Source organism: Lepisma saccharinum, chromosome 14, assembly GCF_977018435.1.
Source record: "Lepisma saccharinum chromosome 14, izLepSacc3.1, whole genome shotgun sequence".
Lineage (NCBI taxonomy): Eukaryota > Metazoa > Arthropoda > Insecta > Zygentoma > Lepismatidae > Lepisma > Lepisma saccharinum.
In genome coordinates, this window is record NC_139242.1 from 47,911,548 (window position 1) to 47,928,435 (window position 16,888).

At 35.8% G+C, this 16,888-nt stretch overlaps 2 protein-coding genes across 2 annotated transcripts in view; one reads left to right on the plus strand and one right to left on the minus strand.

Annotated features, from left to right (window-relative positions):
* The window catches only part of LOC145998858 (gamma-glutamyl hydrolase-like), a 34,408-nt gene extending 31,001 nt beyond the window's left edge, over window positions 1-3,407 (minus strand). Inside the window, exon 1 of the mRNA XM_083135535.1 lies at window positions 3,276-3,407. Within this exon, the coding sequence (XP_082991661.1) occupies window positions 3,276-3,375 (100 nt within the window). The 5' untranslated portion in view covers window positions 3,376-3,407. The remainder of the gene's footprint in view (window positions 1-3,275) is intronic.
* CSN1b (COP9 signalosome subunit 1b) overlaps window positions 3,389-16,888 on the plus strand; it is a 54,332-nt gene continuing 40,832 nt past the window's right edge. The window contains exons 1-4 of the mRNA XM_083135534.1: window positions 3,389-3,538; window positions 8,549-8,638; window positions 10,573-10,754; window positions 12,454-12,562. Of these exons, the coding sequence (XP_082991660.1) occupies window positions 3,389-3,538; window positions 8,549-8,638; window positions 10,573-10,754; window positions 12,454-12,562 (531 nt within the window). The remainder of the gene's footprint in view (window positions 3,539-8,548; window positions 8,639-10,572; window positions 10,755-12,453; window positions 12,563-16,888) is intronic.

Sequence of the window (16,888 nt, forward strand, 5' to 3'; positions counted from 1 at the left end):
TGTGTCAATGGTTCATGGGGTTATGTCAATGGTTCGTGGGGCTATGCGAGAATGGTGAGTGGGGCTACGCATATTTTTTTTAAACCAATTTTTAACTATTGTAACCTATACGTGACCCTACCTATTAAACCTTACCAGAAATGGTTCGTGGGGCTACGTAGGTATTTTTTGGTGGAGTGGGGTGGAAACACTGCATGCTGATTACAGTAGTGAAACTGTGACCGCCATTTAGCGTGTTACTGAAGGGAAAAAGAAACGAACAAAACTTACTTCATACGTCGAAAATATAGATTATTTCCGTGAAAAAAATGAAATGGCACCTTCAAGAATCCTTAGAAATGCAGAATACGTAAGTACCAATGTGAAAAAGAAGAAAATAAAGGAATTTCAGGCGTTTCAGGGATACTTAACATTTAATTTATCAATTCTACTTTAGATATAAATATTCTTCAGATTTCATTTTCTCTTGAAATTCCTACTTCTCATGGATTGGCTGAACTACATAGTCTTTCTTCAAATTATTCAGGCTCAAGAGAAATTATCACTATGGATTCTAAGCACACATTGCAGCAGTGGCGGAGCGTGACCTTTCCAACAGTGTAAGCCTATCATGATGAAGGTTATTTCCCGTTGTGCTTATTTTTGGACTGACATGGTTAATGATTTATCCACACACATCGACCCCCCACCCCCCATTTTTTCAGAACACTTCCCTAGAATTTTTCACCAAATTAAAAATTCTGGATAAATCTCTGGGATTGGTGTTTTCTTTGCTAGGCTGTGTATCTCCTACATTTCAACTGATAAATAAGTCAGTCTTTTTCCTATCACAATGAGTAACGTAACGATAAAAAATATGCAAAGTTAGATAAAATGAACAATAATAATAATAATAATAATAATAATAAAGAAACGGAAACAGAAAAGTGCAGAATACTTTTTACAACCGCATAACCAAGTATCAGCTTCGTACCCTGAATCACAAAATCGGCGCACTTTATTTTTCGTTTCTGTTACTATGCCTGCTAGAGAAGGAAGGGGTGGGCCTACCTACATCCACAAGTTTCTTCTTGGCAGCAAAATCCTTGCTGGATAACGGCGTCTGCACCAAGTTCTCCACCCCACCGCACAATCACACTCGTTTTAATCCATAATGCACTTCACTAACACACAACAGCACAGGACCGACAGTCCACTTTGAATAGATGGAATTCGCAAAAGCAATACCTCGACAACAAGAACGCGGAAACAAAAAGAAACCAGATCCAAAATTGGTCATTGCTCAAAGCAGTGATCTTTCGGACTGTGAGGGGAATATCCCTTTCGGATATAAATAAATCCCCTCCCTTGCCTTAAAATTCCCTATATTTAGTAAAAAAAACAAAAAAAACAATATTAATTGTAAAAGAAATGCTCACTAATTGTAGGGACATATTCAGAAATTTCTATCAAAGGACATGTAAGTGCTTTCTTAGGATAATGTAAAAGCAAATCTAGCACCTAAAAGAACATAAACAGGCTTTTCGAACGCTGTTCGAAGAGTGTTTGAAGCACGGACTACGTAATTAATAATATTTGATTCACATTTGACATGAGATTTGTAAAATTGGTTCAATCTTCAGCTTTCATTAACATTTATTTATTTATTTATTAATTTTTGCACTTTTTAGCTCAATTATTACCAGCTGAGTTCATACATAAACGGAAAACAGAGATCTTAATACTTCTGATGTGTATGCTCTCCTACAAGCTAAAAACAGAAACAAGAATTAGGACATCAATGTGTATCTAGTTTTCCCGTATCCCGCTCATTTTTAGGTTTCTCCTTTTTTCCCTTCCTGTTAGATTTTTGCTTCAGAATTCCCTGTTCCTGGAAAAAAACCTCCTTGAAGCACCACCGGCTCAAATTTCCTTTGCCGTCAACCATTCATACCCGACAACGCTGGAGCCCCTCCTCTTGCAGGACCTGTCTCTCGCTGACGCGTATTCAGTGAAGCAAACCTAAGCATAATGGTGCTAAATCTCGCACAAGTTTAAAAAGTCGTTTGTAAGTTTGGGATATAAATAAAACAAGAGGGCCAATTTTCGTTCTGGTTGAATTTTCTCAAACTTTTCACATAGAACGCCGAACCTGGTCGAACCCATGCCGTTGCTTGAACCATTCGAATTTGTATTTATGTTTTTGTTATAAATTAATATTAATAATATGAAAATCACAGAACAATTTAGTAGTATGTAGCACAATTTCGGAGTTTAAAAGACACCATCGATGTCCAGAAGGGACAAGGCAAGGAGACTTCCTGAAAAATGAATGTCAACCATTTTCACACATACAATTTCATTTCAGTCACATCAAATTGTTAATTATTGTAAGGGCGTTGCAGAAAAATGTTAACTTCAAATTGAATTAGTATATTTTAATATACCTAGTTTACCCCAACCCCTAAAAAAAAAAAAAAAAACTGCTTAATCCTCCCTGGTGGAAATACTGCGGACGTCCATGAACAACACTTTTTCTAAACATGAGGTTTGCAACGCTGCTGTAAGCCTGTGGCCGTAGGTTTACAAACGTAGGGTTTGGCCCGCTCTTCTCCCTATATTCCTTTACTCCTCTTCATCCAGATACGGTAGGCACCGCTCCTTCGCGGTCAGAAATTTGTAAGGCAACGTTCAGAGGGCTTACAGCTTTCCACAAGCAGAAGGCGGGAGATCCCATGTGCCGCCTGGTGCTGAAGTGTTGCAATCTAACAAACAGGATCTCGAAGACTGGTATCGGACCGAGTTGAACTTTGAAGTTTTTACTAATTTTGCCATATAATTTCATACATTTTACTAGAACTAATAAAGTGTAAGCCCGGCTTACACGGCTTACATGGACGCTCCGCGCCTGCATTGCAGTAAACTGCAAATCTAAGGAATCACACTTTGCTATGTTAACCACGAAAAGTGCATAAAAAATAGTATTACAAACATATGTGATCTATTTGGGTTTCGAATCCAGGAACTCTGGTCTTGGCAATTTTGCTGTACCACCTCCAAATTGTACGCAAAGTTAGCATCCCTTAATAAAGTGTATAGTATATGAGGACCACACTTCACAAAATTCGCTTCCAATTACTTTCAAACTTTTCATTATATTTTCTTCGACTTTTACTTCATTATATTTTTGCATGACATTGCAAGATAACATAAACTAAGAGCTATGAAATACATGTTGTCCCTTATCAAATACTACTTAAGACTAATGATGTTCATTTGTTTCGTTATTATATTACCAATCACAGGTCTATTGTTGAGAACTTTCAAGCCCGTCGATATGCAGGATATACAGATGAAAGTTGAGCATATCAGTACATAAATTATCGAAGATTTCATATTAACTAGAAAAATGGATGTTGATCCAAGCTTGCTTCACGTTCAACCACAACCACAACGGAACAGATTACCGCCGCATCTCGCGAGATCGCAAATTTGGCGAGATCGTGGGGAGAGTGGTTTTGCCGACATGCCGCTTCCTATGCAAGCAGTTATGTATCAGGTATTAATTTCTGTTTATTTTTTTTTTAGTTATCGCATTACAGAAAACTACTGTATTTCGTTGTCATTCAGAGCTGCTCTTCAGGAATATTTTCGGACTATCCGAGAACCGTACCTGCTGTGCTATCGATGTGGTTTATACTTCAGTGTTTGTAAATGAAAATGTGGAACCGTCGTCAAAAAAACATTGTGTGACAGTAATCTCAATAAATTGCTACACAGCTATGTGTTCTTTCTTATCGTCTTACTAAATTCAGCAAGAAAGATTTGCAAACTCTCAATACATAAACGAACCAGACATAATGGATGCCTACATGCAAATTGTGTTCGCTCATCTTGTTTTAGGAGACTACTTCCCCCGGCGCACAATTTCGGGCGTAAATTAATTAACGATTCAATGTCTCATAATTAAAGCACAATTCACTGTCTAGTTTTCCTTGTCCCTGGTAGCAGCAAACGTAGAAACTAAATACAAGCCGCAGTATTGTGGAAAATAATATTTTCCCTTTCCTTTTCTTATTTCCGATATTTGTGTGCAAGGCTGATAGCGAGCCGTCAATTCTCGAGTTAAAAAGTTATACAGATCATTCCCTGACATTCCCTACGAAACTCGGCGGCAAGCGGCCCATCATCAGCGCTTGTCTTTCCCGGTGAACGGGTCCGCGACAGTCGGTAGAGTCGACTATTAAAGTTACAGTTTTCATATTGTGTACTAACCTTGATTACAGAAGGTGTTGAAAATGATGTCCCTCTGCTGCAACACATTCCTGGCATCTCCGAAGGAAATTGGCATTTACACGTGCAAGTTCATCTACTGTAATTCTCGTACAATACTCTCTTTTAACTTGTGGATGTGTGCAGATTGTCTTTCTATACTTTATTTTTTAGATTTCCCATTTTTCTTTCGAGGTTCAATGTGAAACGGGAACACCAGGAAATTTTGTTGCAAAACGCTGTCGCACTTCTCCACAATTCCTCTTTCCGAAGTAACACTCTACAAGATGAATCCTTTGTTGTAATGTAAATTTTGTGGTGCCATATTAAGCCACAATTTTCTACACACTGACACGACCCAACACAACTTCCGAGGGAGGATTATACTGGCGTCAGTCTGCAACGTCAACAGAAAGGGAAAGAGAGCGAAGGCACGGAGAGTGAAAAAAACAAAAAAAAAAACAGAGTTTAGTGTGCGTCTCTTGCAGACCCGTTCACCGGGAGAGACAAGCGCTGATGCCGGGCCGCTTGCCGCCGAGTCTCATATCGAATGTCAGGGAATGCTCTGTAGAATGCACAAATGTGGTTTTTCTTTTAATGTGATGATGTTAAAATATCAAAGCTCTTAACTATCCGGCTTACAAGAAATGTAAGTTTGTACTAGACTGCAGTAAAGGGTACCAGTTCGGTATATCGGAGACACATTAAAATCGGATATTTTGTGTTTCTCATGGTTCGTACTTAACAATTGTGTATTGCAGAACATAGTTCAAGGGTGGCTATCCGTCAGCTACCCGTGCATAATGTATAATTTCCATCGGTTACTCACACGATAGTAGGTATTTTTCGGTGAAGGTTGAAACACTGCATACCCACAACATGAGTCAAGATGTGCCCGCCATATTGTGTATTCCGGAAGCGAAGAAAGGAAAAAAAAAAAAGCACTCAGAATGTGAAAAATTGTGTTTGTTTTCGTGTAAACTGAACTGATGCACCTTGTATTATTATTATTTTTATTTTCCATTGCCCACAGCAATTACAGAAAATAGAGAGAGCTAGCTTCTGATTGAGAGTAAGATCTGGTGTGGGAAATTTTGAATTTTTGGAAAATTTCTATTCCCATAAAGAATTCAAGACCATATCAAATATCTTACAGTGCATTTATTATTATGTAGCTACATGCATTAGTTTATGTTTTAAAATGCAATGATTTCCACAGTGACTGACACACTCTTTCATTTTTTATATTAGTTTCAATACATATTGGATGAATTATCATCCACTTGGTATGAAAATACACCAAATTTGCCATCTTTACAAATCAACAAACAGTAAAACACCTATCCACCATTGCAAATGCATAGTTAGTACAATTAACAAGCAATTATGTTGTATTGGTTAGTCATGAACAACATCCACAGCCATCCCAGCACCTTACCAAGAAAAATATGGGGAAAAAATTTGGAGCACATTATCCATATCTACCATGGATACCCAAAACTTCGAAGCAACAATTATTTACAGTGAAAGAGAAAGACAAATATATGGGTGCAGTGATATGCCAGACAAGCACTATAGTGGAACCACAAGCAAAGAAACCTGCGACTCCTGTGCACCGTACTACTGTGAGGAGGGGAGGGGGAGCGTGGACCATGCTTCCTTATGGCCCGAGCTGAACGGAAGAAAGGAAAGCTGTGTGTGGACTTTTCGTCCCAGGTTTTTTTCCTTGTGGCCGCTCTATAGATGGCCTAATGATTAGTGGTCTTGCCTTTAGTGCATGTGATCACAGGTTCAATTCCTGGTGGGAGTTCCATAATTTCTGCGTTGACCCAGCATCATGAAGACAGCTGGAACTACTTGCGTGGACTTAGTCTTGAAAGCCACAAAACTACAGTGGTGGGACTTGATCACACTACGCTCAAGTAAGAACCACTTGGCAGACGTTAACACTCAAAAGGCTGTTGCACTATGGGATATAGTTTTAATACCTTCACAATGCACAAACACCATAAAACTGCATAAATAGTAATTGATAAATTTCCTGCAATGAAACTGCTGTCTTGTCCCAATTTGTTTGTTTGATTGCAGTGGCGGCCGATGAGGGGGGACTGCACGACTGCAGCCTCCCCAAACAAATTATATATTTTTTTGCCATTAGTGCAAAAATTAAATAGCGGAAGTATAAATAATTAATTTTTGCACTAATGGCAACGAAATATAATTTGTTTGGGGGGGCACCACTAGTTGATTGGTAGTCATGCAATTAAATTAGTCTCTCTCCTCTATAAAAATATCCAAAATAACAATGTTTCACTGCTACTGATTTATCAATTTTGTATGGAAGAGAAAGTTGAGGAACTAAATATAATTTCATGAATGATCAGTGTAAGTTTGAAACCAATAATAGTATAAAATGTACTTAACCATGTTGTTACACGGACACCTTAAGAAAGTGTCTACATCTGGGAAGTACAAGTTCCACTCTGAGCCAGAAGCCAAGATGTGCCATGACACATAAAGGGTTATGAGACTACACAGAAGCTTTGTTCGTAGGTCATTGCGTGAATGATTTTGTTGACTTCTGGTGGTTCAATCAGTCACAATGAAAGCGAGATTTCCAAAATGATGGCTCCAGGTGCATCTTGTTCCATAATATGCAATATTTAATGTAAAGAATCGTATCCTAAATGTTATGGGAAGTAACTGTTCATGATAATTGAGTGAAAACATCCATAAATATTGAAAGTGTAGAAAATATTTCCAGTCATCTACACATCCAATTACTTCCGAGACAATCAACTGATTCTCTGAATTAAGGCAGATCAGAATTGCTTCATTCTTTCGTAGAGGGGTTGTCATTTTGGAAACAGTCTGTGATCATAACACACCAGAAAAGACTGAGGATAACCGTAATATGTGTAGTAGTGGATCAGATTGAGGACTAATCATATTCTACAGGCTTTTAACACATCAAGTAATGTCCTGTTGGTACATGGATGGCAAAAATGCTGTGATCTAAATGTAGGTTACATTGATTGATAAATGTTCTTTACTGATCACAATCTTATTTCTTTATCTTTCAAAAATTAAATTGAAGTTTTGATATGTCCAGACCTCATATGTGCGTGTGTGTGTCCATTTGCCTAAAATAATTTAGTACTGGTGTTACTGTGATTTTTTCTTATTTTTTGTGCTGATCTCTAAATGTTATATTTTAGGGATGGGACTGATTAATCGGTACTCTATTGGTATCTGCCGATATAAGTAAAATCGATAAAATTACTGATTATTTTACTGATCTGATATATCAATAAATATCTGATAAATTAGTGCAAAATTCTGCCATTTTGTTGTAATTTTTATGGATAATCTCCATGCTCTACTTTTTAAAAAAGTAAATGTCTAAATATGCAACTTCTTTTGCACTGCAGTCATCTTGAAACAATTTATTAAGGAGGTCAATGAACCTTTCAGGTTCTTCAAGGACCATTTCTAATTTTATATCTGATCGGTAAATTTTATATCGGTACTTTATCGGTATCGGCCAAAATTTCATATCAGCCCATCCCTATTATATTTGCAATGTTATTGTAGTAGTGTGCATTTTAATTTTTACATATTACAATTCTGCAATATTGTAGAATGGGAATTAGAATCCATCATCTATTACTCTACCATTCTGGAATTTGCCGCACTCAGAAGAAAATGATTGTTTTACTGGAAGCAGCATACTTTAGGTCAGGGGTTCTCAACCTTTTTAGGCCTGTGCCCCCCTTTGCGTCCTCAAGTTAGTCCCTCTAGGCGTAATGAATTATTGATGTACAAAACTGTGCTGTTAGGGTTAATAAATCTAACTCAAAGAATATTTTACAATGCTTTTATTATTACAGATATTAAAAAATACTAATACTTGTTTGTTGATAGAACATTTTCATTAATTAATAAAAGTGCTTAATAGGCCTACATTACAAAGCATTCTGCCCTCACTGCAGTTAAAATTTCAAGCTACAACATTTGGTTTTATTTCTTAAGAACACAATTAATGAGTGACAGAGAGAACTATTTTCAGAAGTTTCTTTTCTGAGACCTACACAAGGGGTTTGTGTTTGCCACAACTTTCTTTGGGGGGGGGGTAATTCATGTATATATTTTTCATTGCTCACCACGCCTCCCCTGAAATTCTCCAATGCCTCCCCAAGGGGGGCCGCCCCCTAGGTTGAGAACCCCAGCTTTAGGTTATTAAGAATATAATGTAAAAAGTGTTTAGCATAAGTAATTGCTTACTATTTACTTTCAGAGTGCTGTTGAACCAATGCAAGTAGATGCACCACCTGAAGACAATGATAACACAGAGGAGGAACCATACATTGTTGAAAATCCTAGTCTGGTAAGTGCAAGTACTGATAAACACTTATTAGATGTTTATTTTACTCCAATTAAAGCTGTAAATGGTAGGGATGGATTAGCATTGCACCAATTTGATGTGCAATTGGAAATGCAGTAAAACTTATCCTATCAGGACACCTCATGAAAGATATAGATGAGGTGAAAAATCCAAGTTTGTGATCAGGCAGTGGATTTATTTGGCAGAAAAAATATTGACGTACATGGAAAAGCTAATTCTCGATAATGGATGTGGACCCTGAAAACTACTCCCTGGAGCTGTAACATAAAAAACGATAGCAATTCCAGAATTCAAAGATTCTTCTTTTTTTAATATTTTTTGCTGCAGTATTTATCTTAGCCCTTATGTTTAAAGTGCATACTGCTTTTATCTTGTGAAGTGCATGGCACAGAAATGCCAATAATTAACTTTAAATTTTAAAAATTACGTTTAATCATTGTAAAAAAAAAAAAAAAAAAAAAAAGTGTATGGCACATGATTATCAATAGGATCATTACACCTTTTGGTAACGATTTCGATTGTTTTATGATTCTTTTCACAAATTCTCCTAGCAGAAAGACTAATTATCATAGAATTTTGGCAATCATTGTCACAGGAAATTTTAACCTTACTTAAAGTAATGAACACTATTTGGATTTCGAAAAATAGTTATTTATATTGAAAAAAAAACAACTTAAAAATTACCTTACTAGGGCAAGCAGACACGCTCCCCATGGACAAGGTATTCTCTGTTGATAGAAGCGACAGAAAGTATCTTAGACTAGTGGGAATGAATGTAGAAGTAATTTAGAACATTTTTTTTTAATTTTAATGCTAAGAGAACTAAACCTGTCCTGCCTAACTTAACCATGAAAACATTGATTTGTAACCAAGACGGTAGTAAACGAATTACTATTGGCAGTAAGTAATCGCTAAAAAACTGCAGTATGTTCTAACAGACGTAAATTGAAATTGAATCATGTAAAAATAGAAGTTCCACTGCATTTCATGATGAGTGTAAGTTAATTAATAAGACACCTGGTGATTGCAGTAGGTTTTGCATGATAAAATGAACTGCATATTTTGACATTTTACTTTACAAAGTCAACGTCTTTACATTCATAAAAATAATAACAAAATAGCAGAACATTACATGAAGTTACAGGCTGCTTACAGAAATATCAGATTGGTAAAACAATACCTGTGAACAGATGCAGTGTATGTCTATATGAGTTGATATTGGTAGAGTACCTATTAATCTGTCTTATCCTTAATGCAAGGTTATTGAAAATTGTTGGGAGTTTGCATAGCCGTAGTTTTCAAACTGAAAGCAACAGTGTGCGACTGACTGCAGAATATAAAAGGGAAATTGGTAAGGTTTTTTTAACTTGTAGAATCAGCACTGCAGAATTCTAGGACCTCCTTGATGTAGTGTTCTCACCTTGTAATCAAGGGACCTTGGATTCGATTTCCGGTTGAGGCATTTTGCACACTGATTTGATTTCACTCGAAACTGTAGGTTAGGTACTGATTAGCATACATCATCATAAAGTGAACTTAGAAAGCAAATTTTCCGAAGTTCTTGATTTATTAAACAACTTCAGGTGCACACCTTTTGTCTCGCATAAAACGTGCGAACGATAATCTCTCCAAGTGTTGTCCATCATTTCGGTGCTATATAATCTCTGGAATGCGATTTTCCAGTGGATACCATTATTCGAATATGTATGTTTTTTCATACTAAGTTATATAACTGATAGCAGAGTGGTGAAAACAACATTGCCAAATGAAAGTTTTTGATTTGCCCTTTCATGTTCTGTGGGAAGTTTTGTAAGTTGTGTAGGCATATGAAATATATTTCACTTGCAAGTCTAAAATGTTGTTTCAAATGTTAACTTCCTGGATATACTCCGTCATGTATTTTTCTTCTTTTTCAGGACTTGGAAGGTTATGCCAACAGTTTCACGGGTCTTGCCAAATTGCATCGACTGATGTACATTGCAGATCATTGTCCTTCCCAGAGGGTAGAGTCCCTAAAGATGGGCATCAATTATGTAATGAACACCTACAATGTATCTCTGTACCAGCAGCTTCACAAGAAGTTACAAGAGGCTGTCACGTGAGTATAGCAAGCAGTGGTTAAGTGCTTGTGTGGATCTCCCCGATGCCATTGTGGTAATGTCGTCACCTTCTAATCAAGGGGTCCCAGGTTCAGTACCTGGTGGAGACACATAGTGGCTATTGTACCTAAAACAGTCCTGTGACAATGTGAAGGCTTGCTTTGTAAAATTTATTTCATGAATGTTTGAGTATATTATTCAAAATATAAGATTTCAGTTGAGAAGTTGGCAACAGGATACAGGAGTTTCTCCCCTGCCTTTCCCACTTCTTCAACATAATTGCTATGGAGAAGGATCGATCCTCAATTAGCAGTGTTCAGGGAAAAGGTAGAAAGTACTGTGGACCATAACAATGTGCTTTAAATAATACAGTGCAACCTTGATTTTACATTTCTGAGGTAACAGATGTAGCAGTTCAAGTTTTGGTATGGTCTAGCGTACCTATGTCTTCTTTTCTTTCTTTTACCAGTCTTTCAATAGTGTGCAATTGTGTCACCCATCGCAGCTCACTGTTTGGCACATAGCTGTGTTCCATTGCGCACTATTTGATTCACTTCTCGAAACTGTTAGACCTATACTGATTTTTTGAGTGTCCACAGTTTTCTCTCCATCCTCATTGTTTTGTTCATGAGGTTTCTGGTCTTTTGTGGGAATTTTCCACAAATTGGCACTGCATCATGTACCGAGCAGGCAGTTGAGGTGAACAGTTCGAGGTGATGAAAGTTGAGATTATTAATAGTGTGTTAGAAATTGGACGTGGTGTAGCACCATCTCACAACCTTGTTGAGGGTTGTTACTCTCATTACAGTGCATGACAGTGGGTAAGTTTGCCTTGAATGACCAAACAAATATAATATTTTTGAGCATTGGAATGTGATACATATGGAAAATTTGTGTAATTTGCAGCATATTTTCCTGTTTTTTGTTGTTATCTTGTGCATCGAAACATAATGCCTTACCCAGTGTTTAAACCCAACAGCACAGGTTTTGCATCATTGTCCTGGTTAGAGTGCTGCATTAGGGACAGCATTTTGCATGATCGCCAAATAGTTTGCATTGGCAATGCTAAATAGCGTACAGAATTGACATCTTAACAGGCAAAACAAATGGTATGCACTTAAAGCCCAGTAGTACATGTATAATCGTAATTTGTCTCAAATATGGATCATGAGGTGAAAGATGCAGAGAAATTGAAACTTAGAGAAGATAGTCATAATCTCCATGTAAAAATGTAGTTTAGTCTATCTTACCAATACATATGAAAATGAAATATATGATTGTGGGCTGAAACTTCCAAGGTGGGTATTTTACAAGTATGTATCTATGATCTAGTAACATTGAAATGCTATTTCATTGTACATACTTCAGGGTGTGAGACTAAAACAAGTACAAGCGAATGAAAGTGGTCCCATGTAGTACTCAGTCCTGATGTTTCGAACAAGCCCTTAAGCTGGATCACATCACAGATCAAATCGAAGCATTCTGGCATGATTTTCAGTTTAGCAGAAGTCACCAGGATGCCGAACACCAGTCACGAATTTCGGATGAAAAGTCATGATGTGATTTGAAAGAACGTCACTAATTATTTATTCACTCTTTAACCCTGTAATTGCTTTCCATGCATTATTTCTTTTATTGGAGTTTCGTTTTATGTAACCAGGGTGTCACTTGTACTGAGAGTTTGTGATTGTCTTCCAGAGGCACGAATCTTCCTGACATTGCAGGAGGAGGCCAAACAGCATCTCAAGATCTTCCAGCTCTGGATATGCAGTGGGTTGATATGAAATCAAAGAAAGCTGCTCTTAAGGTAATTTAGAGATTTATTTTTCAATATTTCCATCAGTTTTCTTGAAACCAGTATAACTGGAACTAGGTAAGATCATACTGCTGGCTCATGGCCAAACATGTTAAGGTGTCAAACTTGATCCTGCCATGAAAGTTTCCAGGTTTGCATCCTGGATGTTATTTTCTTAGTGTCCCTTCATCAAATTCATCTAATCACTCATCATCATGTAATCTTAATCAAAGACAAGGAAATAACCTGCAGCATTATCGGCTGAGTATGTAACACAAGAACAGGCTATTACCACAGGGCAAATCATTTAATTGATCGTGGAGTCCCAATGAAGCACTGGTCATATTAATTTACAGCTAATTAAGCACTAAAATTACAATTTCATTAGCTTGATTTACACAAACTACTTTAAAGATATAGGGTTAAATATAAGTTTATTTTTGCATTACAGATTAATTTATATTGTGTTAGTTTGAAATTTAATTTTGTATGCTATAAAACAGTTGAAGAAAGGTGTTCAACTTCTACAAAAGCCAGTAACTTTAGTCCTTGATTACATGTCACTTATTTTGCCAATAGCAATAAATTTACTGTTACTGACAGCCAACATTTCTGATCCAATATAAATGTGCAAATGTTCCTTGAACATGAAAGGTTCATTCACTTCCTTAATTAATGTACGTAAGTAAGTAATTGCAGTAGGGTTTGCCTTTGAAAAGGTACTGTGTATGTAAACATTCGTTTTTCAAAACCATGACACATGCATTATATATTTTTATTCATAAAAATAAATTACAAAATGGTGTAATAATCCACTAAATTACAGGCATGTTATAAATATATCGGTTCGGTAAAATTATCTAATATTAGTTTTTCTTGTATGTACGCATTGCTTGCATTATAGAATTATTTTCCTGTAGTTTACGGTTATTACAAGCATAAGAAAACAGTTTTTCTTTGTGACGTTTCAGGAGAACACACGCTCCTTTCATCAGACATTTATTTTCATTTTGACTAAAGATACAGTTATAACAATGGTTAGTAATTTTTAAACAAAAAGAATCTGTTATATAATGGATGTTGTCAATGTTGCATTGTTGTAATATAGCAACTTAACTGTGAAAAAAACAGTCTGTTTTATTTTTATTTAAATTATGAATCCAAAATATCATCAGGCAATTCAAATTCATCATTGTTTTCACAAAGTCTCTTGATGTTTTCTGTTACATTAAATTTTAAAGATGGTGGCTTACTCCATTTGTGAAAAAGAAAACTCCATACTGGATCTATGTTACCATTTTCATTATTTAATTTATTCCAGTGTTCTTCTGCAATGAACGAAGCTTCCCAGACATTCAACTCTGTGTTTCCCGTTAATCTTTTTAAAACCCTTCTCTTTTTAATCAAATGCTTCTCTTCGATGATATGAGTTGACAAACCTGTTCTTGGGTTTAGATTTATAATGTCCAAATCGTGTTCGTGCCATCTTATTGCCATTTTCCTTGCTGTTTGTCCCACATAATCTTTTGAACATGAACAACTTATATTATATATTCCTGTGGTTTCCACATCTGGTAGAGAGTTTCTCATTTTGAATTCATTAAATGTACATTCCAAACTTCTTGGTGATTTAAAAACAATTTTGAAATTAAAACTTCTAAAAATTTTTGCAATTTTATGTGAGAATCCCTTGTGGAATGGAATGCACACAAATTTCTTTTCAACAGATTTTTCATCTTTGTCTGTATTTCTCTTTTCCTTTAGTTTTCTTGCAACTTGTTTTTTGATTTGGTTTATTCTGTTAGTGTGAAAACCATTTTCTTTTGCTATATTAAAGAGCCTTTCTTCTTCATTTTTGATATCCTCATCATTAGAACATAGTCTTTGTGCTCTCAGGAAAAAATTTAAAAATATGTTATCCATTGTTATACGCGAATGTTCTGATTTGGCATGGATATATTTTTCCCCCGCTAATTTTTTCCTATGGACTGATGTTTGAATTGTTGAGTCAGTTGTCTTAATTTGCAGATCAAGGAAAGAAATTACATTGTTATTCATGGGTTCGCAAGTGAATTTTATGCGACGATGTGATTCATTTAATAATTTAAATACGTCCATGATGGTGTTCTCATTTTTAGCGATAATTAGCACATCATCTACATATCTGATGTAGAGTTTGATATCCGCACCTATCGCATTAACAATTGGAGATTCTATGTAATGAAGGAAAATGCTGGAGATGATTCCGGATACTGGGTTTCCCATTGATAGACCATTACTTTGCTGATATATTTTGCCATCAAATAGAAAGTAATTGTAATTTGCACATACAGTAAACCATCGGACCATTTCCCATGATTCTACTGGGTTAACCTTCATCTCAATAAGCCATCTGTGTAATGCATCTGTGGCACCTTCTATTGGGACACTAGGATATAAATTTTCAACATCAAAACTTGCAATACGATACTCATTATTCCAAACAATATTTTTTAGTTTCTGTTTCACTTCAAATGCATTTTTAACACTGAATGGTGTTTGTTGTTTAATTATAGCAAGTCTTTCAACTAAATATTTGGATAGTTTGTATGCAGGATGTGTGAAAGTTGCAATGATGGGTCGTATTGGAGTTCCCGGTTTGTGAGTCTTTGGTAGTCCAAAGGCAATCGGCAGGGTTGAATTCTTGACAATGAGTTTTTTCTTCATTTCTCTTGGTATCGTGATACTGCTTTCAATTACTTTCTTTACCTCATTTATTATTTTAGTTATAGGGTTTCGAGAGGTTTCTGTGAAATTGTTTACTTTGAAACATTCTTCCATTTTTTCTTTATAGTCCTTAATTCGGATAAGGACAGGTTTATTTTCCTTGTCCGATTTTATTAAGAAAATGTCGTTTTCTTTCAACCAGATCTTGAAACTATGAACTTTTTTCCCCAACCTTATATGCTCTTTCTCCCGTTCCGTGTATTTTGGACCTCTGTTATTTCTTCTGTTGTATTCAAAACTTAACCGTTCGTCAAGAGCATCATGTGTGAGACTTCGTAATTTTCTCTTTTCCTCCTCATCATCTAAGAAATTCAGTGCTTTCTCTATTGAAATCACAAAATCTTCCTTGTGTATATAAGCACTACCAACTGAAAATTTCATTCCGAATTGAAAAATTTCTATATACTCATCAGGTACCTCAATATCCGTAAGATTTATAAATAATCTGTTGTCAATGTTCTTAGTTTTTATTTTACCAGTGACATTAACTGCTTCCCTTCTTTCATTGTTGTTGTATATAACTTGTTCTTCTTGAATTAGCTGGTAGAATTTCCTATCAAGTCTCCTTTCTGAAAGCTTGATGTAGTGTTGTACAACTTGTTGTGTAGCTCTGTTTATTTTATCCCATATGAGTGGATGCAAGGAATTTGACAATGTTATGTGGAGATCATATGTCTTTCGAGAAAGGCTGTCCAATTCTGAGTACGAGTCCCTGATTAGTCGTCCTATCATTAACATTTGTAGCTTTCCTTTAAATTCACTGGTGTAGGTATTACGAGTTCGAACTTTCCACTTCAAAAAATTTGGCACTATATTGTTTAACTTGCATCTTCTCAAAAATCTGATTCTCTGAAGTGTTGTTTGAATCTTGATTTGATATTGCTGGAATGTACGTACCTCTCTCCCCGTAATAGATGAATAATAAAGTTTGTGTGCATTCCATTCCACAAGGGATTCTCACATAAAATTGCAAAAATTTTTAGAAGTTTTAATTTCAAAATTGTTTTTAAATCACCAAGAAGTTTGGAATGTACATTTAATGAATTCAAAATGAGAAACTCTCTACCAGATGTGGAAACCACAGGAATATATAATATAAGTTGTTCATGTTCAAAAGATTATGTGGGACAAACAGCAAGGAAAATGGCAATAAGATGGCACGAACACGATTTGGACATTATAAATCTAAACCCAAGAACAGGTTTGTCAACTCATATCATCGAAGAGAAGCATTTGATTAAAAAGAGAAGGGTTTTAAAAAGATTAACGGGAAACACAGAGTTGAATGTCTGGGAAGCTTCGTTCATTGCAGAAGAACACTGGAATAAATTAAATAATGAAAATGGTAACATAGATCCAGTATGGAGTTTTCTTTTTCACAAATGGAGTAAGCCACCATCTTTAAAATTTAATGTAACAGAAAACATCAAGAGACTTTGTGAAAACAATGATGAATTTGAATTGCCTGATGATATTTTGGATTCATAATTTAAATAAAAATAAAACAGACTGTTTTTTTCACAGTTAAGTTGCTATATTACAACAATGCAACATTGACAACATCCATTATAT